Below are 23,291 nucleotides of genomic sequence, written 5' to 3' on the forward strand. Positions count from 1 at the left end.
GGAGAAACTAATACTAATTCAGAGATACTTTCTCTTTGGAAGTATGCATACATTAAGTATGCAGTAGTCAGGCAGTTTTCAGAGTTTTGATGGAACAGAGTGGCCATAGAACAAAGTGAACTCTATTCTGGACACAACCAAACAAGCGAAGAAGACATAAAGGGAGAGTGAAAGCAGCCTGGCAGCACATCCTCTTGCTTGCAGTCTAAAACCACTTGTATCACCACTTTCTGTTCCAGTTTACATTAATATTGGTATTTTCTCATAGGCTGCTGTGGTTACCAGTATATTTACTGTGCTTTAAAAAGTGCCTGGCATAAAGCGGGGGACGGGGCGGAGATAGCATAGTAGTTATGCCAAGAAACGTGCCTGAGGCCCTCAAGTTTCAGGTTCAATCCCCTGCACCACCATAAGCCAGAGCTAAGCAGTGCCCTGGCAAAAGGAAAAAAAAAAAGCCTGGCATACAATAAGCACTTGATAAATGTTAGTTGTTGCTTTAATCTGGTGTACCTTGTGCCGTATGAGTGGGTCTAGGCTCCTTGGAGACTAAGCCTTTAAGAATACAATTCACTGGGAGTCGGGCGGTAGTGCTGTGGGTTAAGCGCACGTGGTGCAAAGTGCAAAGACGTGTTGAGGATCCCGGTTCAAGCCCCCAGCTCCCTACCTGCAGAGGGGTCGCTTCCTCTCCTCTCTCCATTTCTCTCTGTCCTATCCAACAACGACATCAATAATAACTACAACAAGGGCAACAAAAGGGAATAAATAAACATTTTAAAAAATACAATTCACTTGGGTATGGTATGTTCACAGTTTTTCAAAAAATGCCGTGCACGGACACTAAGCCCTGAGTCATGTCCCCATCCAATCTTTTCCCATTTTTAGAGAGGGGAAACAGCAGAGCACAGGTAAAAAAAACATCCGTGGAGTTCACGCTCTCCCCGCGTTGGTGATGAACCTAAAAACCAGGCCCGGCTACAGAGGCAGTTCATTCAACAGATAAGCTAACCCCTGAGGGGCCATGCAGGGACCCTAGAGGGTGTGACTGCATGTCTGGAGCAAGTCTTACCCACCAGCCACTAGCTGGTTTGAGAGGGCGTGTGAGTCAACTCCAGTAACGGAGTTGACTTTCAGGGCCGCCGGCGGGGCTGGGTGCTGCGTCCTCCGCCCAGTAGCTAGACCACGGTAGACCTGCCCCAAGCGGAAGAGCCCGGGGGGCGCGGGGCGGGACCGGAAGAGGCGGGCTCCCGGGGGTGCGGAGGGTGCAGTCGGGTGCCAAGCGGACCGTCGCAGAGCCAGGTCCTGGCGCCGGTCCGTCCCGGGCAGCTGGGCTGCTTGCGGCAGTGGTGACAGGACAGCGGCCCGGCCTGGGAGACCTGCGGTGGGGCTCCGTGACCCCAGCGGCCCGCGTGTAGAGCGGGGTGAACAGGCGGCGGGGACGATGGCCAGGGCCGGCATGGAGCGCTGGCGAGACCGGCTGGCGCTGGTGACCGGAGCCTCCGTGGGCATCGGTGCGGCGGTGGCCCGGGCCCTGGTCCTGCAGGGATTGAAGGTGGTGGGTTGTGCTCGAACCGTCAGCAACATCGAGGTATAAAGTGGGGTCGGGGCAGCTCTGGGAGGCGCCGTTTCCACCCGGGGCATGGTGGCCGGGCCCGGACGGTCCGAGACGCTGCCCTCGTCCCCAAAACATCTGCGACGCGGCTCTGGGGCAGCAAGGGTGGCTGGTGGCCCTGGAGGCCTCGTGGATCCCTTAGGGTGGGTCTGTGCAGTCGCCAGAGACTCAGCGCTGAGAGCAAAGTGGAGCTGGAACTCGTCTTTTTTTTTTTTTTTCCTTCTAATTTTTATTGGATAGGACAGAGAGAAATTGATATGGGAGGGGAGATGGAGATGGAGAGAGAAAGACACATGCGGATTGGCTTCAAGGATTATGGAACATCCCTCCTGCAGGTGGGATGGCCTCTTACTGCAGAGTTGGGCGCACCCAGAGTTGTTAGCAGCAGGAGCTCAGAGAAAAGTGAGTACAGTTGGCTTTGTGGAGCAGAGAGGAAGGAGAGAATTTCCCATCCTAGGTCACCTTTACTTTTTCCCAGCAAGATTACTCAGGGTTAGGACTGGTGCTAGCTGCCCGGCTTTATCTCCACTGGTGCTCAAAGTCCTCTGGGCAGGGAAAGGATAAGGAGAGTTTGGGTGTGGGCAGAGGTAGAAGGTGGACAGGAAGAAGAATTGTTCCCTTCTCTTGTTGCTGACCAAAGGTACACTTTATAGCCTCCTGGATAGTTCCAAGGTCACCCTGTCACACCAGTGCAGCCTTGAAACTGAGAGGATCAGACCAGGAATGAAGCCACTGGCATCCTTAATTCTAATGCCATCCTTGCCTTCTCTCCCCAGTCTTTACCCCACACTAGCCAGGAAAGGTGGCCACTTGGCCCCAGGACGACCCATGTAACCAGGAAGAGATTGTCTGCTGTTCAGGGCAGCCGACATGATCTCAGATCATTTTGAAGATAGATGAGAAGATGGTCTAGGTGACAAGATGGGGCAATGGCAGAGCAATGTATGAGTGCCTCTACTCTGGCTTTTCTGTGGGAGCTTTGAGTCTGGAGGAGAAAGGGAGGAGTTAGATGCTAAGGGAGGGAGAATTCCAGGCTTCCAGACTTGCAGTCTGCTTACGTTGATTGATGTGACACAGAGTTTAACTTCAAAAGTTCTATTACCTGAGGTGGGTGTAAGAAACTGGGTGGGGGGAGCTGCGCGGTAGCACAGCGGGCTATGCGCTCGTGGAAGCAAAGCGCAAGCGCAAAGGATCCCGGTTCGAGCCCCCGGCTCCCCAACTGCAGGGGAGTCGCTTCACAGGCGGTGAAGCAGGTCTGCAGGTGTCTAGTTTTCTCTCCCCCTCTCTGTCTTCCCCTCCTCTCTCCATTTCTCTCTGTCCTATCCAACAACGACAACATCAATAACAACGACAATAGTAACTACAATAATAAAACAAGAGCAACAAAAGGGAATAAATCAATAAATAAATATTAAAAAAAAAAGAAACTGGGTGGGGTGGGCTTCTGAGTCAAAGGTTAACTCAATGAAAGTTAAAGAATTTCCTAGGTTACCTCCAGCCCCTTTACTCCTAGTTTGGTTTGGGACAAAGAACGACCTCCTGTCCAAGGCAGCTGGGCCAGCTGGTCTGCCCTAGGGCACTACATGCGACCGACCTTCTCCTCCACACATATGCACAATCACCTTCACATAGCCTGTGTCCAGCTATGGCCTCCAAAGCTACACAGCTTGTTTTCTTCTTACTGTTTGGTATCATTTGCCACCTGCCTTCACATTGGTGTGGGGGGTGCTCTGGGACAGAAAATGTGTCCTGACTTTCTGACTACTCAATCCCTTCACTAGGTAGGGAGAAGAGAGATTAGCAATTGGGTTCAATTGAAAACTTACATATATATGGAGTTCTGGGGGTGGGCATCATGTGGAAATATACCTCTCTTATCCTATAGTCTTGTCAATATTTCCATTTTATAAATAAAAGAAAAAAAGAAAAGTTACATATAAGGCATCCTAGGAGGTGGTGCAGTGGATAAAGCTAGGACTTTCAAGCTTGAGGTCCCAAGTTTGATCCCCAGCATCATATGTGCTAAATAAATGGTTCTCATTCTCTCTCTCTCTCTCTCTCCCTCTCTCTCTCTCTCTCTCTCTCTCATAAATAATGCACTTAGAAGGCTAAGTAGAAAATAATTTTAAAATAAGAATAGAAAAGCTAGCTATATGTGAGAGCCCCAAGCCAACTGGCTTTAATCTGTGGAGAGAGTGATAACTGAACTTGAAGCCCTCAGAGTGACTGGCTGAACTGATAGGAGGAGAGAATCAAGCACCTGGCCTAATCAGCTTGTTGACTTTTGACACTAACCAAAGAAGCACAGGGAGAAGGGGCCAGGTGGTGGCACACCTGCTTAAGTGCACACACTATAGTGTGCAAGGACCCAGGTTCGAGCCCCTGGTCCTCACCTGCAGGGGGGAAGCTTCACAAGTGGCAGATCAGGGCTGCAGGTGTCTGTCTCTGTCTCCCTTCCTCTCTGTCATCCCCTTACCTCTCAATTTCTGGCTGTCTCTATCCAATAAATAAATAAAGATTAAAATAGAGAGGAAGCACAGGGAGAGTCATACTATCAGCAAAGGAGTTTCCACAGAGGAGAGGCAGAATGTAGATCTCACTCCATCCCCAGGACCCCTGGCTGGCTCAGAGCCACTCCCAACCCCTTCTCCCTTCTTCTAATTGAAGGCTTGAATTTATTTGTGAAGTTTCTCCCTCCCTCAGAGAGTGCTGTCATCCCCTGGACTTTAACTTGAAGAGGAGTATCTTTGGGGCTGCACAATCCAGACATTTTTCTGGCCGGCAGAGCAAAGGGTTCTGTTGGTGATGGTTAGAGGGAGGTGGTTTTTGAATGGCCTGGGCATGACAGCCCACTCCAATTAGACCCTTGTTGGCTTCCGTAGGAGCTGGCTGCTGAGTGTAAGAGTGCAGGCTACCCTGGGACTTTGATCCCCTACAAATGCGACCTGTCAAGTGAGGAGGACATCCTCTCCATGTTTTCGGCAATCCGTTCTCAGTATGGCGGTGTGGACATCTGCGTCAACAATGCTGGCTTGGCACGCCCTGACTCCCTGCTCTCAGGCACCACCAGAGGCTGGAAGGAAATGTTCAATGTAAGGGCTGCAGACCTGGTCTGGGCAACTGGGAGAGGAGCTGGGACAGCAACAGGGAGCTTTGTGTACCTTGATCCTCTCCACCCTCTGTCTGCCCCAGACAGACAGAAGGGTGGGGAGGTGGGGAAGGTAAAGGGGTTTGAAATCATGGTACCAAAGTTTCCATCAGTGTGGTGTGGGTTGGGCTTAAACCTGGGTCATGCACATAGCAAAGCACCTCACAGTATCCAAGGAAGCTATTTTTGCCAGCCCCACCCCCTTTTTTTCTGACTTAAAAAATTATGGATGGGGGGGGTAGATAGCATAATAATAATAAAAATAATCACTTAAAATATTAATTTTATAAGTTATTTATTTTATAGAGATAGAGAAATTAAGAGAGGTGGTAGATAGAGACACCTGCAGCTGTGCTTGACCACTTATGAAGCTTTTCTCCCTACATTTGGAACAATTTATTTAAATATTTTATTTAATTTTTAATGAGACAGAGAGAAAGAAAGAAAGAAAGATGGACGATAGATAGGTGGATATAGGCAAGAGCACTGCTCAGCTCTGGTTTACGGTGATCCTGGGGGTTGAACCTGGAACGTAGAGCCTCAGGCATGAAAATCTTCTGCATAAAACCATTATGGTATCTCTCCAGCCTGAATTGTTTTCCCCCCTCAAAGCACTGTTCAGCTTATATCTGGTTTATGGTGGTAGCTGGATTCAACTTCAAGCCTTAGAGCCTCAGGCATGAGAGTTCTGTGCTCAGCATCTGAGCTCTCTACCCCACCCTCTGTATTCTTTTCTCTTTGAGTCTCCAAGTGGTTCTTAAAAGTCTAGACTGGGGGGTTGGGTGATAGTGCAGCGGGTTAAGTGCATATGGTGCGAAGCGCAAGGACCAGCATAAGGATCCTGGTTCGAGCCCCCGGCTCCCCACCTGCAGGGGAGTCGCTTCACAGGTGGTGAAGCAGGTCTGTGAGTGTCTTTCTCTTTCCCTCTCTGTCCCCTTCTCTCTCCATTTCTCTGTTTTAACAATGATGACATCAATAACAATGACAATAATAACTACAACAAGGACAACAAAAGGGAAAATAAATAAATGAATATTAATAAAAAAGGCTAGACTGACAGGAGAGAACTGCTGTTTAGTGAGCGTCCCCCATGTCAGCACTATACTGAGAACTGGGAACATGGTCTATAGGAAGAGAAGGAACCAAGAGGTAGGAGCCATTGCCACACCCCCTACCCCCCGCAGCTGCACCATTTCTCTGAGCTTCAGTCTTGTCACCATTACTGAGATGAGCATACCTATGTGTGGGGTCACAGTGTTAATGTCTCTGGGGTCAGGCATGTAGACCATGGGGTCTTCAGGAAGTGAGAGAGCGCATGACCATACACAGAGCAAGCCTCTCCTGAAGCTGAGTCATGACACTGGGACACTGCACAGTGTTTCCTTTTTAAAAAATTATTTATTTATTTATTCCCTTTTGTTGCCCTTGCTTTATTGTTGTTGTTACTGATGTCGTCGTTGTTGGATAGGACAGAGGGAAATGGAGAGAGGAGGGGAAGACAGAGAGGAGGAGAGAAAGACAGACACCTGCAGACCTGCTTCACCCCCTGTGAAGCGACTCCCCTGCAGGTGGGGAGCTGGGGGCTCGAACCGGGATCCTTATGTCGGTCCTAGTACTTTGCACCACATGCGCTTAATCCACTGCACTAACGCCTGACTCCCTTTTTTGTTTGTTTTAACCAGAGCGCTGTTGAGCTCTGGTTTATAGTAGTGCCTGGGAATGAGAGTCTTTTTGCATATACATTAAGCTATATCCTCAGGTCTTATGATTTCTCTTTGGAGGGGCAATCTTAGATTTTTATGTGATACCCCACCCCTCCCATTCACTGAATCTTTGATTCCATGAGGGCAGTTTTTTTTTTGTTGTTTGTTTGTTTTTTATTCTCTGGCATAGTCTTACCCCATAAGCACTCTAATTTTCAAATGAGTTAAACCTACCCATACATGTTAGAAATGGATTTTAAAAAATTTAAGGACCATACATGGCTAAGTGGCTAAGTCGCTCACTTGGCTAATGAACCTGATTTGCCCTGTGCACAGCCTAGGGCTTCAGTCTGCCCCCACCATATTCAAGGAAACTTTTTTAAAAAAAATATTTCTTTATTCCCTTTTGTTGCCCTTGTTGTTTCATGTTGTAGTTTTTATTGTTGTCTTTGTTGTTGGATAGGACAGAGAGAAATGGAGAGAAGGGGGAAGACAGAGAGGGGGAGAGAAAGATAGACACCTGCAGACCTGCTTCACCACCGATGAAGCAACCCCCCTGCAGGTGGGGAGCCGGGGGCTCGAACCGGGATCCTCTATGCCAGTCCTTGCGCTTTGCACCAAGTGCGCTTATCTCGCTGCGCTACTGCCGGGCTCCCTCTAGGAAACTTTGATGATATGGCAGCTTTCCCTCTCCGTGCGTGCGTGCGTGCGTGCATGCGTGTGTATAGTAGCTTTCCCTCTCTGTGTGTGTTTGTGTGTGTGTGTGTGTGTGTGTGTGTGTGCATTTCCTCTATTGAGCCCCTAGTGGCAATTAAAAATAACAACGACAAAGAAACAGATGCTTGGGCCTGGAAATGAAGCTCTGCCCACCCTTAGAGAGCCTTCTTGGTGATCCAAGTTGTGGTGCTTACTTGCAGCAAGGGGTCTCTAAGCCTGGACCTCACTTGCCATTTGTAAAAGGAGGAACTTACATTAAACAACGGCCCCCGCCAGCTTCAGTAGTATGTGATTTTTGTTATGATTTTCCAGTGAGAGACACTTTATCCACTCCCACCTAGACCCTTAAAAGTCTCGTGCCTGGTCAGGGAATATGATTCTCCTACTTCTATCCCCAGGAACTGAGTTCTCTCTCCTTTTTAAAAGATTTTATTTATTTACTTATTCATTTAGATCCTCCAGGCAGGGATTCCTTTTTGTGAGCTTTCTTCTTTTTCTTCTTCTTTTTTTTTTAACCAGAGCACTGTTCAGCTCTGGCTTATGGAGGTGCAGGGGATTGAACCTGGGACTTTGGAGCCTCAGGCATGAGAGCCTCTTTTGCATAACCATTATACTATCTACTCCTGCCCTAGGGATTCCTTTTTAAATCTTTTTATTTATTATTGGATAGAGACAGAAATTGAGGGGGCCAGGGAAAATAGAGAGAGGGAAAGAGACAGACATCTGCAGACCTGTTTCACCACTCATGAAGCTTTCCCCCTGCAGGTGGGGACCAGTGGCTTGAACCCACTACCTTGGGCACTGTAACGTAGGTGCGCTTTTGCCTGGCTCCCAAGATTTCATTTACTTATTTATGAAACATGATAGGAGAGAGAGAAAGAACCAGATATCACTGGGGTACGTGTGCTGCCAGGGATTGAACTCAGGACTTCATTCTTGAGAGTCCAAGGCTTTATCCACTGCACCACCTCCCGGAACAGTAGGAGCTGAGTTTTCTACCCCACAAACCCACAGTACCTGGGGGTGAAAGCCTGTCCTGCTGTGCATGGCATGGGTGTTCTATCTTGCCACCTGATTTTGACACTTGATAAGGAATAACAGTTAATCTCTCAGCTCTTCCCACATGAGCACCTGCTGAACACTTTATCTCTGCTGAGGCTAAGGGGTGGGACTGGGCAAGAGCTTTAGAGCAAAGGTACTTCTTCAAGCCTCTCTTCTATGAAGGGTGAGGTTTGGGGGGTCACCTCTGCCAAGTGAGAGGAATAGGTAGGGACCAAGGGGGAGGAGACTGAATAGAAGACTGTGTACCTGTTACGGTATGGCAAGCCACCCTACCCTCTCAAGAGTCTCTGTTAGTCTTGTGGAGGGAACAGATTGCAGGCAGGCACAGACTGAAAGAGGGCCAAGCCTTGTCCACTGTCATCTCAAGGGAGGAGTCCTAGAAGGAGCAGGAAGGAGCCAAGTAAGATGGGGACAGGCTTGAGTCTGTTTGCGGAGAGGTTTTTAAGCCATTTTAGCAACTATTTTAGGTTGTTGAGGAGAGAGTGGGTCAGCATTGGAGACTTTTCTGTCTCCAAGAGAGTAGGCTATTTTTTTAAATACTTATTTATTTATTCCCTTTTGTTGCCCTTGTTGTTTTATTGTTGTAGTAATTATTATTGTTATTATTGATGTTGTTATTGTTGGATAGGACAGAGAGAAATGGAGAGAGGAGGGGAAGACAAAGAGGGGGAGAGAGAGACACCTGGAGACCTGCTTCACCGCTTGTGAAGCGACTCCCCTGCAGGTGGGGAGCCAGGGGCTCGAACTGGGATCCTTACGCCAGTCCTTGGGCTTTGCGCCCCCTGCGCTTAACCTGCTGCGATACCACCCGACTCCTGAGAGTAGGCTATTTTGTGAAGAAGGGGAGACATTTCTCCAAGGCAGAAAGAGGTTCTGCAGTTTGCTGAAGAGATGGCCAAGACAGGGAGTCTCCTGGGTCCTGGAGTTTTTTGTTCCTGCTTGCAGGACCTTGGGGGTGGAGTGAGGTGGGGGGTGCACCAGGAAGAAGAGCTGCATCTGCACACGGCAGCTGGGGTTGGTGGAAAAGACCTAAGTTTGAGCCCCTGCTCCCCCCGCCCCTCCCCTACACACAGGGGAAATGCTTCATGCAGTGAAGCGGGTTTACATCGGAGCCCAGAGATAACCGAGGTGGCAATAAAAGCAAACAAATAAACAACCAAGACTTGGACACTGTTTTGGAGTGCCAGTCCCCACCCACACCCCCTCCCAGGGTTGTTCTCTGGCTCCATCACAGACTCAGATGGGTCTTCGCCGGGATACCCCATTCCCACTCCCCAACCCCTGGCCCGCAGGTCAATGTGCTGGCCCTCAGCATCTGCACACGGGAGGCCTATCAGTCCATGAGAGAGCGGCAGGTGGACGACGGGCACATCATTAACATCAACAGGTGAGGCCAGTGCCGAGGACCTGCAGCTCACTTGACTTCTTTGGACCTCAGTTTCCCTGGTGGCAAAGTCGGGATTCAATGCACACTTAACACCCAAATGGCATGATTATGGTGAGGAAAAGAGTATTGTCGAGGGTCCAGGTAGTGGCACACCTGGTTGAGCCTACAATGTACAAGGACCAGGGTTCAAGCCCCCCGGCCCCACTTTTGAGGGCAAAAGATTCATGAATGGTGAAGCAGGCTGCAGGTGTCTCTGTCTCTCTCTGTCTCTCTCTCTCCCTCCCCTTCTCTTTTGATTTCTAAAGGTCTCTATTCAAAAAGAATACTGTCAAGTGCCAGCCCCCACTCAGCTAGGTGGGTAGGACAGTTCAGCCCTTCTCTTTGTAGCTGAAGCTTAGGGACTCTGCTAGGAGTGAGGTTCCCCATTCTGCAGGCCTAAGGTTATGAACCCCATCTTGTGGTACAAAAAGTGTCCAGCAGCACTGGGGAACCTCTAGTCTGAAAGGAGAGATATGATCTCTGCCCCACCCCCCAGAAATCACCCAATTAGAACCATGTCAGTGGATACAAGGATGAAACTGAGAGGGTTAGGCAACCTGTGTGACTGGGAAAATGGACAGTGTGGTCAGCATGGGGAGGACTTGTAGCAAGAACAGGGTTTTCAGGGACTATTTGAACAGAAGTTTGATTAAATAGTCTACATGGATAGCCTCTTGTGGTCCCCTCTAGAAGGCTGCTCTGCTGGCATCCAGGAGGTGGGCTGACAGGTAAGTAGGGGCACTGTTGCTCTCTCAGGAGCTTTATTCTCTCTTTTCCTTTCCTTCTTCCACCCAGCATGTCGGGCCACCGAGTGGTACCCCAGTCATCCACCCATTTCTATAGTGCTACCAAGTATGCTGTCACTGCACTAACTGAGGGACTGAGGCAAGAGCTCCGGGAGACCCAAACTCACATCAGAGCCACGGTGAGGTGTGGCCTGACCCCATGGGACCGGGGCTGGGGCAGGCACAGGCCCTTGCCATAACACATATACTGTCCAGGAAACCCATTTTCAGAGTATTAGCACTTTCAACTCCAGGTAAAGAACTGGGAACAGAACTCCAGGGCCCTGCTGCCATGTTTATGGCCCTACATGTACTTGAGCTTCCTCATTTCATTCCTCAAGCCCTGAGGTGGGAGAAGGGTCACCTAAAGGGAAAGCAAGGGATTGTCGGAAGCCAGGTGCACAGCAGCTAGCAACCAGGTCTCCAGCGCTCCTCATGAGGGCTGTGTGAACTTGGGTCACTCACCCTCTTCAAACCTCTGTCTTCTCATTTGTGAAATGGAGAGAGATGGCAACACCTCCCAAGCTATGAGATGTTAAGGATGCCATTTTGCAAGACATTTGCCTAGGTTGTAGTGAAAGTCACCACTGGCAGTTCTGGAGGCTGCCGGCCCCTGTCCATTATTGTGCAGCTGGGACTGTGTAGCCTCCATCCTTTCCCTCTAGCCTCCCCAAGGTCTGGCCTGTGACTGAGGCAGGGAGGAGGCAGAGCTCAGCCACTGAACAGGCCCTCTGTGTTGGCCCAGAACATCTCTCCAGGAGTGGTGGAGACACAGTTCGCCTTCAGACTCTATGACAAGGAACCTGAGAAGGCAGCTGCCGCCTATGAACAAATGAAGGTGGGGCATTCCTCTGGGTCTGCTGATACCCTAAGTGAGGTATCCCTCTGCCTTTAGCTACCCTCCTTCCCTTCTGGACACCCTGTTGCCTCTCCTGGAGCTGTGGGGTGGGATTGAGGGTGCCAGAGAGTACCTCAGTGGTGGGAGAGAACTGGGGTCCATTTTATCCTCATCTTAACCCTTTTCTCTGGTGCTCTCAGTGTCTCAAACCTGAAGATGTGGCTGAAGCTGTCCTCTATGTCCTCAGTGCCCCCCCACACGTCCAGGTGAGTCTGACTTCCACCGTTCACTAGCTGGAGGAGTGAGACCATCCCCAGAGGAGGATAGCAGGGTGGCCTTTAGGGGGTGGGGAGAGTGTATTGGCTGCCTCAAGCCTTGTGCCTTCCACAGATTGGAGACATCCAGATGAGGCCCACGGAACAGGTGACCTAGTTTCCTGTGGGGAACACCTCTCTCATCGCCCCTCACTGCTTGGCTCCTGCCTCTGATTTAGGTGTTGATTTTTGGACCCCCTGGATTTCACTTTTCACTACTCCCACTAGGGATTTGAAAATCTGAGGTTTTTATATCTTGTCAGTTTTTTTCCCCACTGCAAATGTGAAAAAATAGGCCAGGAAGAGGAGGTCGTGTACCTGAATGTCTAACCTGCTAATTTGTTCTTGTTCTCTTTTTGTTGGGAGCCTGGCTCTTGTTTGCTCTCCTTTGATCTAGGGAAGGGCGGGGGTTCTCCATATCTTCTTGCACCCCTTCCCCAGTCCTAGGGATGAGGTTGCAAACAGATGTCCTCACCTCCTATCTGAATGGTTATCCCAAGTAGCTCTTTTTCTCTCACTGTTCCCCCTTCTCTCCCCCCCTTCCTAGTTCTCTAGCTTAATCTTGAGTTTTGGCTCCTATGGGATCATCACTCTCCTTTTACAATGGCAGCAGAATGCCAGGTCCTGCCTCCAAGTGAATTTCACTGTGCCAATAAAAAAAAAAGAAAAATGGCAACAGCCTACCTTTGTTCCAGGAGTGTCTTCTCTGTATTCACGTGTGTTTTAGGATTCTTGCAGGTGAATGGGAAGGTGGGTGGATTGGAGGCATCATTCTTGAGTGTGGATTACTATAGGCAACAGGATTGGTTTGGGGTTGGATCTTGAAAATGGGTAGTTTTCCAGTCTGAAAAGAGAATTTGCACAGCTTCGGAGGACCTGAACACCAAGCTATATGGGAACACAGAACTTAGTGTAGGAGTGAGGCAGGCTGAAAAAATAGCTTCTGCCTGCATCACTGGGGTCCAGTGATGAGCATGGAGCCTAACCATTACCGGTAGTCCACGGGCACCAGTCGGTAACCAGTCGGTAACCATTACCTTGTCAGCCAGAACTCAGGGGCATAAAGCTGTCACAGAACTGCAGCGGCTCCGGCATAGTTTTTTTGCTATTGCTGGGGCCCTGCATAGTTATAATTGCTGGGTGCTGCAGGTTTTATCTGGCAGTGGAGCCAAGTCAACCAGCAGAGGGGTGAATTGCAGAGCCTCTGAGATCACCTGTACCTGCTGGCTGGCAATGGGAAGGGAAGCACTGGGGCGGATCTGGATGAGCCGGGAGGCCGACACATCCCTGTAAATGTTCTTTGCTAATTCCTGGACGAATTCGACCTCCCAGCCTACTGAGGCCTCCCTTCAAGGATGCAGAATGCATAAGTAGTGGGGAGTCAACCCCTCGCCATCTCCTGTCCCTGGCGGGCCACGGACAAGTGAAGAGCGCCACTTACCCAGTCCTGCAGGGGGTGCTGTGTGTGTGTTGCCCAAGGCCGCGCATGCGTCATGCGTGACGGGCAGGGGGCGGGGCCTCCGGAACGCGGAAGTGGACGGTTCACGTGTGAACTGTGAGCTCGGCTGTGGCTGTAGGGCCGCAGATTGGGGGCAGATACTGGGTTTCCCTCTCATGTCGCGGACCGGGCCGGGCGTCTGGACCATGGCTCTGCTCCGGGCCGTCGGGGGCGAGCCCTGGCGTCGCTGCAGTCGCCTCCTCGCGCGTCGCTTCTCCCAGGCGGCCGGTCGTGGTGAGCGGCCCGGCGGAGAGGAGCTCAGCCGCCTGCTCCTGGACGACCTGGCGCGGGCTCCGCGCTCGGCCGGGGCGCTGGAGCTTCTGTACGGCCTGTCCCCTTGCCTGCTGGCTCTGCGGGCCGCCCGCCGCCGCGTGGCGCGGCTCCTGCTGCAGGCCGGCAAGTCCGGGCCGCGGGGAGAGCGCGCCGAGCTGCTGCGGGCGGCCGAGGAGCGGGGCATCCCGGTTGTGCGGCCCCGACGGCAGAAGCTGGACGTCCTGAGCCGCTTCCAGGTCCACCAGGGCGTCTGCATGGAGGTGAGCCCGCTGCAGCTCCGGCCCTGGACGGAGACCGGGGAGGCCAGGCCAGGCGACGACCCCCAGCAGCTGTGGCTCGTCCTCGATAGGCTCCAGGATCCCCGGAATTTGGGGGCTGTGCTGCGCTCCGCTCACTTCCTCGGAGTGGACAAGGTCATCACCAGCCGGAGAAACAGGCACGAATGTCCCTTATTTTCCCCGCGCACCCCCTCCCTCGTCTGGGGCGCACCTTGTCCTTTAGGTGTTCCCTCGGCCAGAATTCTCCCCCCTAATCCCTTTGGGCCCCAGGAAGGCGGGGCACCGGGTTGAAGTCTACCAGGCCTCATAAGGGGAAACTTTGCAGCTGCCCACTCACACCGGTAGTCAGCAAGGCCAGTGCGGGGGCTATGGAGGTGATGGACATCTTCTCCACTGACAACCTAGCCGGGTTTTTGCAGGTAAGCGTGTGTGTGTGTGTGTGTGTGTGTGTTTATGCACAAGTTTATATAAAGGATCCAATCTTGGCCTCAACAAGAGCAGCCAGACAGCACCTGGCTGGGAGAAGGGGAGAAAGGAGCATCTTGGCATCTTTTCATTCATCATTATGTATTTTAGAAAGAAAGGATCCCAGAGGTGTCGTATTCTTCTTCTCCTCCTCCCCCTCCTCCTCCTCCTCCTCCTCCCCCTCCTCCTCCTCCTCCCCCTCCTCCTCCTCCTCCCCCTCCTCCTCCTCCCCCCCTCCCCCTGCTCCTCCTCCTCCTTCTTTTCTTCTTCTTTTCTTCTTCTTCTTCCTTACTTTTGTTAATGAAAGATTGGGGAGAGAACCGGTTAATGAAAGATTGGGGAGAGAACCAGAATATCACTCTGTTACATGCAGTACCTCACTGGGATCAAACTCAGGACCTCATACTTAAGAGTCCAGTGCCTTGTCCACTGCACCACTTCTAGGTAGCAGACCCAGAGTTTGTTTTTCCTTTCTTTCTATTTTGTTTGATAAGACAGAAACAATGGGGTGGGGGGGGGGAGAAAGAGAGAGAGAAAGACACTTTTAGACCTGTGTTACCACTCCTGAAGACATAAGCATCCTCCCTGCAGATGGGGTGTGAGGGCCAGAAACTGGGTCTTTCCATAGCTTATGTGTGTGCTCAGATGTGTGCACTACTGCCCAGCCCCATCCCATAGTTGTTTTCTTTTAAATATTTATTTATTCCCTTTTGTTGCTCTTGTTGTTTTACTGTTGTAGTTATTATTGTTGTTGGATAGGACAGAGAGAAATGGAGGAGGGGAGGACAGAGAGGAGGAGAGAAAGATAGACACCTGCAGACCTGCTTCACCACCTGTGAAGTGACGCCCCTGCAGGTGGGGAGCCGGGGTCTCGAACTGGGATCCTTACGCTGGTCCTTGCGCTTTGTGCCACATGCGCTTAACCCGCTGCACTACCACCCTACTCCCCCATAGTTTTTAAAACCTCAGGTGGAGCAGAATCTGAAGTTAGGAACTTAACTCTCTTTTATCGCACTCCTTCCCCAGACCTCTGTGCCTCTCCTGTGAGTCTCAGTGCCTAATTCCATACTAAATGGGTCTTCAGTAAGTGGGAGCTGTAGAGGGCTGGTGGACAGCGGTCCTGGGTTCCTCCAGTATGGGCACTGCTTGAGAGGCTCTTTGTTTTTTGTTTTTTTTTTTAATTTAATATTTATTTATTTTCCCTTTTGTTGCCCTTGTTTTTTTTTTATTGTAGTAGTTATTATTGTTGTTATTGATGTCATCGTTGTTAAATAGGACAGAGAGAAATGGAGAGAGGAGGGGAAGACAGAGAGGGGGAGAGAAAGACACCTGCAGACCTGCTTCACCGCCTGTGAAGCGACTACCCTGCAAGTGGGGAGCCGGGGGCTCGAACCGGGATCCTTACGCGGGTCCTTGTGCTTTGCGCCACGTGCGCTTAACCCACTGTGCTACCGCCCGACTCCCTTGAAAGGCTCTTTGAATAAAGAGTAGCCTATGTATTCCTCCTCTTCACTCCTAAAAACAGAAATGACTTACTATCTAGAAAGAGACAAACTTAGCCTCACCTGGCCCTTGCTTGTCTTCAGCTGTGATTCTTTTGCTGAGCACAAGAGGGCAGTATTGCTCTGCATTTGGCCGTTCCCTAGATATTCCAATTTTTTTTTTTTCTTCAGCCCTGGTTTACACACCCAGGCATGCATCCATTTCTCATCCAATCTCATGGCTTTATACCACCTATATTTGGATGCCTCCCAGATGTGTGTCCTAACCTGAATGTTGCTTCTGAGCCCCAGATGCATGTATCTAGTTGCCCACTCATCAGCCCTTTCTTGCTGCCTGTTGGACAGTTTGAGCATTGCCAGATCCATGCACTGGTTGCTTTTGCAGACCTTGCCAATCTTGATTGGTGGCATCTTCATCCCTTTAGGGATGACTATCCTTGATGCTTCCTTCTTTCACATCCCATCTCCACTGCTGCTACTCCTTTTCAAGCTACCATCAATTTCTTGCGTGTCTGTATAGAGCCTTCTACCATGGCCTGAGAGGTGGGGCAGTGGATAAAGTGTTGGACTAGCAAGCGTGAGATCCCGAGTTTGATTCTCAGCCAGAGTGATGCTCTGGCTCACTCTTCCCTTTTCTCTCCTTCTCAGAAATAAATAAGTAAATATTTAAAAAATGCTAAAAAACTTTCTTCTAGCTTGTCTTTTATTATTGATAGTCTCTGACGCGCCATGTAGAGAGTGTGTGTGTGTGGGGGGCTCAGGTCTTGGTGCACGATGGTGGAGGAGGACCTAGGCAGTGGGGTTTAGAGTGTTTGCAGAAAACTGAGAAACTGTACACATGGGGGCCAGGTGGTGGCACGCCTGATTGAGCACGTATGTTAACAGCGCACAAGGACCTGGGTTCAAGCCCCTGGTTCCCACCTGCAGGGGGAAAGCTTGACAAATGGTGAAGCAGGGCTGCAGGTGATTCTCTGTCTCCTCTCTTATCTTCCCCTTCCTCTCAATTTCTGGCTGTCTCTATCAAATAAAGATTAAAAACAATTTAAAAAGAAACTGTACACATGTGCCAACAACTGTATTTACTGTTGACTGTAAACCATTAATTCCCCCCAATAAAAAAATTTTAAAAATTCAGGCCAGTAGAATAGCTTACTTGGCTAGAACATTGCTTTGTCACGTGCATGACCTAGGTTCAAGCCCACCTCCCACCTTCCCATATTGAAGGAAGCTTGATAGAGTGGTCTTTTTCACTCTCTTTCACTGATTCTCTTCCTTTCTTGTGTCTTAACAAGGTGGGTGGGAGAGGATTCATGTTGTGCCTGTGCAAGTATGACATTCAGATTTATGATGTCCATTTTGTTGTTATTCAAGATTTATTACATATGAGAGTTTCACAAAGGACAGAGAGAGTGAGAACACTAATACTTTGTTACATGCTATGCCAGGGATTGAACCAGTAGCTCTGCCAATTAATCTGTATTACCAGGCGTTATTTGTTTTCTTTTACACACACACACACACACACACACACACACACACACACACACACACACACACACACACACACACACACGCTGGGCTAGCTTTACAGGTGGGAGAGATGACCAGGGACTCATGGCTGAGCTGGGAACGCAGTTCAATCTTTATTGGTGAGCGGGGATGCAGTTCGATCTAGCTATCTCTAATCACAATCCTGTCCTTATATATCTCCTGAGGCGGAAGTGTCAGGAAGAGGAAGTACGTAGGATAGGGGGTGGGGAGAAGGAAAAAGCACGGGAACCAGTGGGAATTAAACCAATGAAAACAATGATTATGTAAATAGACTACAGAGTTAATAAATGCAACAGAAGGGGGCTCAGAAGCAGACCAACACACACACACACACACACACACACACACACACCCCACTGAGACTAGAGCAGTGTTCAACTCTGGCTTATGGTGGTGCTGGGGATTGAATTTGGGTCCTCAAAGCCTCAGGAATGGAAGTATTTTGCAGAAGCATTATGCTGTCTCCCCAGTCCTGCGTTCCATATTTTTAAGGAATCAGTTAATATTAGGACAGAATTAAACTTTCAGTGACCTGATTATAGCATATATACTTTTTCCCCCAGAAATGGTATTAAATGCATATGCAATTTCACCACATGGGCCTCTTTCATTAGTTAGAGATAGAGTGGAGATCCACTATAGCCCCAGAGTTTATTCTGATGCCATAGAACCTCCAGCGTGGTACTGGGGATTGGACCTGGGCTACATGCATGTACCCAGTGAGCTCTCTTTTTTTTTTTTTTTAAAAAGACTCTTTAAAAAAATATTTTATTTATTTATTTATTCCTTTTGTTGCCCTTGTTTTATTGTTGTAATTATTGATGTCATCGTTGTTGTATAGGACAGAGAGAAATGGAGATAGGAGGGGAAGACAGAGAAGGGGAGAGAAAGATAGACACCTGCAGACCTGCTTCACCGCTTGTGAAGCGACTCCCCCGCAGGTGGTGAGCCTGGGGCTCAAACCGGGATCCTTCCACCGGTCCTTGTGCTTTGCGCCACGTGTGCTTAACCTACTGTGCTACAGCCCAACTCCCCTTTTTAAAAAATACTTTCTTTTTTTTTTTTTAAAGTATTTTATTTATTTATTGTGAGCTCTCTTTTTGATCCCATGTGTCCCATGTCCACTTTTAAATGAGGCATCTCTTTCTCTCTCTTTCCCATATTTTTTTTCTCTTCTCTCCCTTTTCTCTTCCCTTTTCTTTCTTTTCCAGATAGAGAGGGAGAAAGAAGGAGCTGGTGCTCCCCTGTGGTGACCAGGAACTTGAACCTGAGTCCCTGGGCATGATAAAGTGTGTATTCTACTGGATGAACTATCTCCAGCTCCCCCAAAATGAAAAGAAAATTTAAGGTATTATAATAATAATAGTGATAATAATGGAGGTGACTCAGAAGTAAAGTGCACACATCATGCACATGAGGCCCTGGGTTCAATCACAGGTACCTCAGTAGAGAATAATAATGGAAAACCACACTTGCATGAAACCATGACTTGTCCTGTTGTGTTCGTTGCTATACCCTCAGTGTTTAGACTAGAGCTTGCCTGTTCTAGGTGTTTAATAACTACTGACTGAATTCAGTGGATCAGTGAGGACATACATCTAGGGACAAAGCCAACCCCTTCATTGGCCAGGGTACTGATGAAACGTGATGAACTAAAACATGATTTATTCTTCCCCCTTTCAGGCCAAAGCCCAACAAGGCTGGCTGGTAGCTGGCACAGTAGGCTACCTGGAGCCTGAGCCTTCCCAGTCCTCCAAGATCCCCACCACTAGTTGCTTGGAGTTCCTCTGGGATCGGCCTACCCTCCTGGTGCTGGGTAGGTAGATGTCCCTGCTTTTCTGTGCATTTCCTGAGCACCTGCATGCCCACGTGGGCATCCCTAACCCTCTGTCCCTGTGCCTTGTAGGGGCTGAGGGCTCCGGTCTGTCCCAAGAAGTGCTGGCTTCCTGTCAGCTCCTCCTCACCATTCTTCCTGGCCGGCTGCTGCCCCCTGAACTTGAATCTTTGAATGTCTCTGTAGCTGCAGGTGAGACTAAAGCCCCTTCCCTTACTTCTTGCTGACTGAGAATGTGGATGGCTCTTCTATTCTACAGATTTCTGGGTTTCTCTGTCTCAGTTACTAAGGATGAAATGAGGGAGTGCCTGGCTCTTGTCCAAGGCTAAGTACCTGACCCTTGTCCCTCTCTGTCTTCTCTCTTCCACTTGTCCTTCTGTCTGCAGGAATTCTTCTTCATTCCATTTGCAGCCAGAGAAAGAGTCTTCCTGCTGAGGGGGAGAGAAGGCATCCTCTCCAAGATTCCTGAGAACCCTCAGCCATGTCCGAAGGGCCCCGAGTGGCTCAGCACTCTGCATCATCTTCTGAATCGGAAAAAGAGGCAAGGTGGCAGCTGATTTGGACTGTCTGCAGTGTGATCTTCTGAATCGGAAAAAGAGGCAAGGTGGCAACTGATTTGGACTGTCTGCGGTGTGATCTTCTGAATCAGAAAAAGAGGCAAGGTGGCAGCTGATTTGGACTGTCTGCGGTGTGTGTCAGACTTTCTTGCTTGTGTGTTTGTTTTTTTCTCCCATCAGAGCACTGCCCAGCTTTGGTTTATGGTGGTATTGGAAACTGAACCTGAGACCTTAGAGCCTCAGGCAACAAGATTTTTTAAATTTTTAAATATTATTATTTACCAGAGCACTGCTTAGCTCTCTGGCTTGTGGTGGTGCAGGGGATTGAACCTGGGACTTGGATCCTCAGGCATGAGAGTCTCTTTGCATAACCATTATGCTATCTACTCCCACCCCTAACATCTTTTTGTATGACCATTATGCTATCTCTCTCTCTCTTTTTCTTTATTTAAAGATTTATTTATGAAGACATGAAGAGAGAGAACCAGAGTGTCACTATGGTACAGGTGATGCCAGGCATTGAACTTGGACCTCATGCCGAGTTCAGTGCCGTATCTACTGTGCCACTTCCCGGCTACCATTGTGCTCTATCTTCAGCTCAGATTTTTCTGGCTTGGATGTGCTCCTAGAGCCCTCCTTTTAATTATTATTTTTACTTTAGCCAGAGCACTGTTCAGCTCTGGCTTACAGTGGTGTTGGCATTTGAATCAGGGACCTCAGAGCCTCAGGCATAAGTCTTGCAGAACCACGATGCTATCTCTCACAGCCTCTGACTCCTTTTTATTAGGTTCTGTCTTGGCTGGAGACCAAAGACTCCTGTTTTGAATTTGGACTTATAATTGGAAATGGAAGCTTGTTAATTTCCAGGATGTGCTAGGATGAGGGTCTCTTTCTTCTTGGACCCTGTCTGGCAGTCAGAGGCAACCCAGAAGTCAGAAGAGAATTGGACGGTCCAGTACCAAGGTCCTTTGGGTGGCTGGATAGGTGCAAATCCTTGCTTCCACCCTATTCTACTGCTGGGTGTTTGTGTGCTGGCGGCCTTGTCTGCATCTCCCTTGCTAGGCTGTTGTGAGCATCAATAAAACTTCAGTTGGTCTCCAAAAGGCACTCAACCAGTGGGTTGTTTTGTCCAAATTGTCCATTAGGTGGCAGCCTCCCTCTTTGGTCCACAGTCTCTTCATGAGCTTTCACAGCAGCCTGGGGCGATTCCTGGCTGCAGCCCTCAGAGAAGCAAAGCAGATCTCAGCAGACACCTCCCGTCCTCTAACCCTCTAGTCCCCCACCAGTGCCCATCAGTTAATCCACCTCTGAAGGAACCAGATGCCAATGGATCAGTGGTGAAGATAGTTGCTGCTGATTTGTGCAATGCAGACTAAGTTGTATTCTCTCTTTTTAAAATTTTATTATCTTTTATTATTGGATAGAGAAAGCCAGAAATCAAGAGGGAACGGACAGGGCTATAGAGAAGAAGCGAGACAGACAGATACCTGCAGCCCTGCTTCACCACTTGCAAAACTTTCCCCCTGCAGGTGGGGACAGGGGGCTTGAATCTGGGTTCTTGGACACCTGTAATGTGTGTGCTTAACCAGGTGTGCCACCACCCGGACCACTGAGTTGTATTCTCTATACAGACTCTGTACTCCTCCTCCAGGGTCCCACAAATGGACCAGAGGCCTCCAGCATCAGTAGGTTAGAGCAGCCTTGGGGCCCTGACCACTACATTGGAGGACTGTTTAAGGGAAGATTTCATGAACAGTGAAGTAATGCTGTGCTTCTTTCCTCCATCTCTCTCTCTCTCTCTCTCTCCCCCTCCCTCCTTCCCCCCTCCTCCCCCCCGTCTCTCACCCTCTAAAACAAAAGGGGAAAAAATGTCCACTGGGAGTGGTGGAAAACCCTGGTGACAATAAAAAGGAGCAGGATCGAGGCAGGAGGTGGGATATCTGGTAGACTGTACCCATTACAATGTGTAAAGATCAGGGTTCAAACCCCAGCCCCCACCTACAGGGGGAAGCGTCACAAGCAGTGAAACAGCTCTTCGGGTATCTCTCTCTCCCTGCCTGTCCCCTTTCTCTCTCAATTTCTCTCCAAAAATATATATATATAAATACATATATATACACACACATGCATATGTATACACACAGAGACATGTATATATATATATATATATTTGTTTATATATGTATATATATATATATATATATATATATATTTAAAAGTGTACTTTAAAAACAAGTGGTGATTGGGAGATGGCTCAGCTGGAACTAGCACAGTGTTGGTCTTGCATGCCTAAGGGTCCTGGTTCGATCTGCATGTACCAGAGCTCTGGCTTATCTCTCCCTCTCTCATGTGAAACTTTCTCTTAGATATAATAACATTTAAAAAATGAAGTGTGAGAACCTCACCCATAAACTCTAGCTCACCGCCACTTGGTCTGCCCTGAGCTCTGTCTTGGTTCTGTTGCCGCCTGTCAGCCTGGGGCTTACTGTGCTGCTTGCTACCCCAGCTCTGCTGTGCTCTTGGCCACAAACCAAGTGTGTTTTTCAACCTTGGCTGCACCTTAGTCCTGGGGTCAGGAAGGGGGAAAGCTTACTATTCCAGACACCCAGAGGCACCAGACTGACTCAATGGGAATCTCTGAAGAAGGAGCAGATAGCAGTATTTTTATTTCTTAGAGCTCCCCACTTGGTGCGAATGTACTTCCAGGTTTGAGACTCCTTCAGTGTCAGACCAGCAGCTCACATCTGAGACACTGCTCCCAAACCGTTCACAGGCCAGGCAACCTTTTGCCTGTCCCTAGGTTTCTTCAAGACAGGTTGCTTCCAGTGCTGACATCTCTAGCTCCCAGCCTATGACCTACAACCGAATTGGTTTCTCAGTCTCCTCATCTGTGGAATGAGCAAAGTCCCTTTAATACCTGCTGCCCACTACCCTCCCCACCCCCCAGCCCTACCCAACAGGGAAATTGGGGGGAAAGAAACAACTTAGAGAATAACCATTCTCTGTAAACTCAAGGACTGTGTACCCCAGCACCAGCAACAGTAATAACAACCCTGGATGTGATGGTTCAGCGCTGTCAACTGGGCCAGGAGATGCCAAGAGACTTGATCAGCCATTATTCTGGGGCTTTCTGTGAGGGTGTTTTGGATGAGGTTAACGTTTAAGTCAGTAGACTGATTAATGCTGAGTGCACTCCTCTGTGTGAGTGGGCCACATCCAATCAGTTGAAGGCCTGACTCTCCCCTGAGGAAGAGCTTTCCCTGCCTTTTTGTAACTAAAATACAGGATCTTCCTGAGTCTGCTGCCTGCTGACTTCAGACAAGAATTACATCACCAGGGTCTTTGAGTCTCCAGCTTGCTTACCCCATCCCCCCTGTGTCCCTTTCTCCCTGAACTTAGGGCTCACTGGCCATTCTAATCACATGAGCCAGTTCCCTGTGAAATAAATGTAGATGTGCATGTGTGTTTGCTATTGGTTCTTTAAAAAACCTGTACTGGGGAGTAGCGGTAGTGCAGCAGGTTAAGCACACATGGTGCGAAGCACACGGACCCGCATAAGGATTCTGGTTCGGGTCCCCAGCTGCCCACCTGTAGAGGAGTCGCTTCACAGGCGGTGAAGCAGGTCTGCAGGTGTCTGTTTTTCTCTCCCCCTCTCTGTCTTCCCCTCTATTTCTATTTCTTCTCTCTCTATTTCTCTGTCCTATCCAACAACAACAGCATCAATAACAACA

General features: G+C 49.3%; 2 protein-coding genes across 2 annotated transcripts; both read left to right on the forward strand.

Annotated features, from left to right (window-relative positions):
* Positions 1 to 1,242: 1,242 nt before the first annotated feature.
* DHRS11 (dehydrogenase/reductase 11) lies at positions 1,243 to 12,285 on the forward strand. Its single transcript, XM_007516973.3, has 7 exons — positions 1,243 to 1,585; positions 4,492 to 4,701; positions 9,532 to 9,626; positions 10,461 to 10,590; positions 11,196 to 11,288; positions 11,489 to 11,554; positions 11,679 to 12,285. Exons 1-7 carry the CDS (start codon positions 1,439 to 1,441, stop codon positions 11,718 to 11,720), a joined length of 783 nt encoding a protein of 260 aa, XP_007517035.1. The 5' UTR covers positions 1,243 to 1,438; the 3' UTR covers positions 11,721 to 12,285.
* An 834-nt stretch (positions 12,286 to 13,119) lies between these two features.
* Positions 13,120 to 23,024, forward strand: MRM1 (mitochondrial rRNA methyltransferase 1). Its single transcript, XM_016185489.2, has 5 exons — positions 13,120 to 13,809; positions 13,977 to 14,070; positions 18,853 to 18,985; positions 19,076 to 19,195; positions 19,390 to 23,024. Exons 1-5 carry the CDS (start codon positions 13,217 to 13,219, stop codon positions 19,470 to 19,472), a joined length of 1,023 nt encoding a protein of 340 aa, XP_016040975.1. The 5' UTR covers positions 13,120 to 13,216; the 3' UTR covers positions 19,473 to 23,024.
* The last annotated feature ends 267 nt before the right edge of the window (positions 23,025 to 23,291 follow it).

This window comes from Erinaceus europaeus, chromosome 12 (genome assembly GCF_950295315.1).
Source record: "Erinaceus europaeus chromosome 12, mEriEur2.1, whole genome shotgun sequence".
In the NCBI taxonomy this organism is placed as follows: domain Eukaryota; kingdom Metazoa; phylum Chordata; class Mammalia; order Eulipotyphla; family Erinaceidae; genus Erinaceus; species Erinaceus europaeus.

What these genes read in the sequence shown, in the direction of transcription:
- DHRS11 (XM_007516973.3), top strand. Translation starts at nt 1,439, where the DNA reads ATGGCCAGGGCCGGCATGGAGCGCTGGCGAGACCGGCTGGCGCTGGTG. An exon ending in AAACTCACATCAGAGCCACG is followed by an intron (nt 10,591 to 11,195) that starts GTGAGGTGTGGC and finishes GTGTTGGCCCAG; the next exon opens with AACATCTCTCCAGGAGTGGT. An exon ending in CCGCCTATGAACAAATGAAG is followed by an intron (nt 11,289 to 11,488) that starts GTGGGGCATTCC and finishes TGGTGCTCTCAG; the next exon opens with TGTCTCAAACCTGAAGATGT.
- MRM1 (XM_016185489.2), top strand. Translation starts at nt 13,217, where the DNA reads ATGTCGCGGACCGGGCCGGGCGTCTGGACCATGGCTCTGCTCCGGGCC. An exon ending in ATCACCAGCCGGAGAAACAG is followed by an intron (nt 13,810 to 13,976) that starts GCACGAATGTCC and finishes GAAACTTTGCAG; the next exon opens with CTGCCCACTCACACCGGTAG. An exon ending in ACCTAGCCGGGTTTTTGCAG is followed by an intron (nt 14,071 to 18,852) that starts GTAAGCGTGTGT and finishes TCCCCCTTTCAG; the next exon opens with GCCAAAGCCCAACAAGGCTG.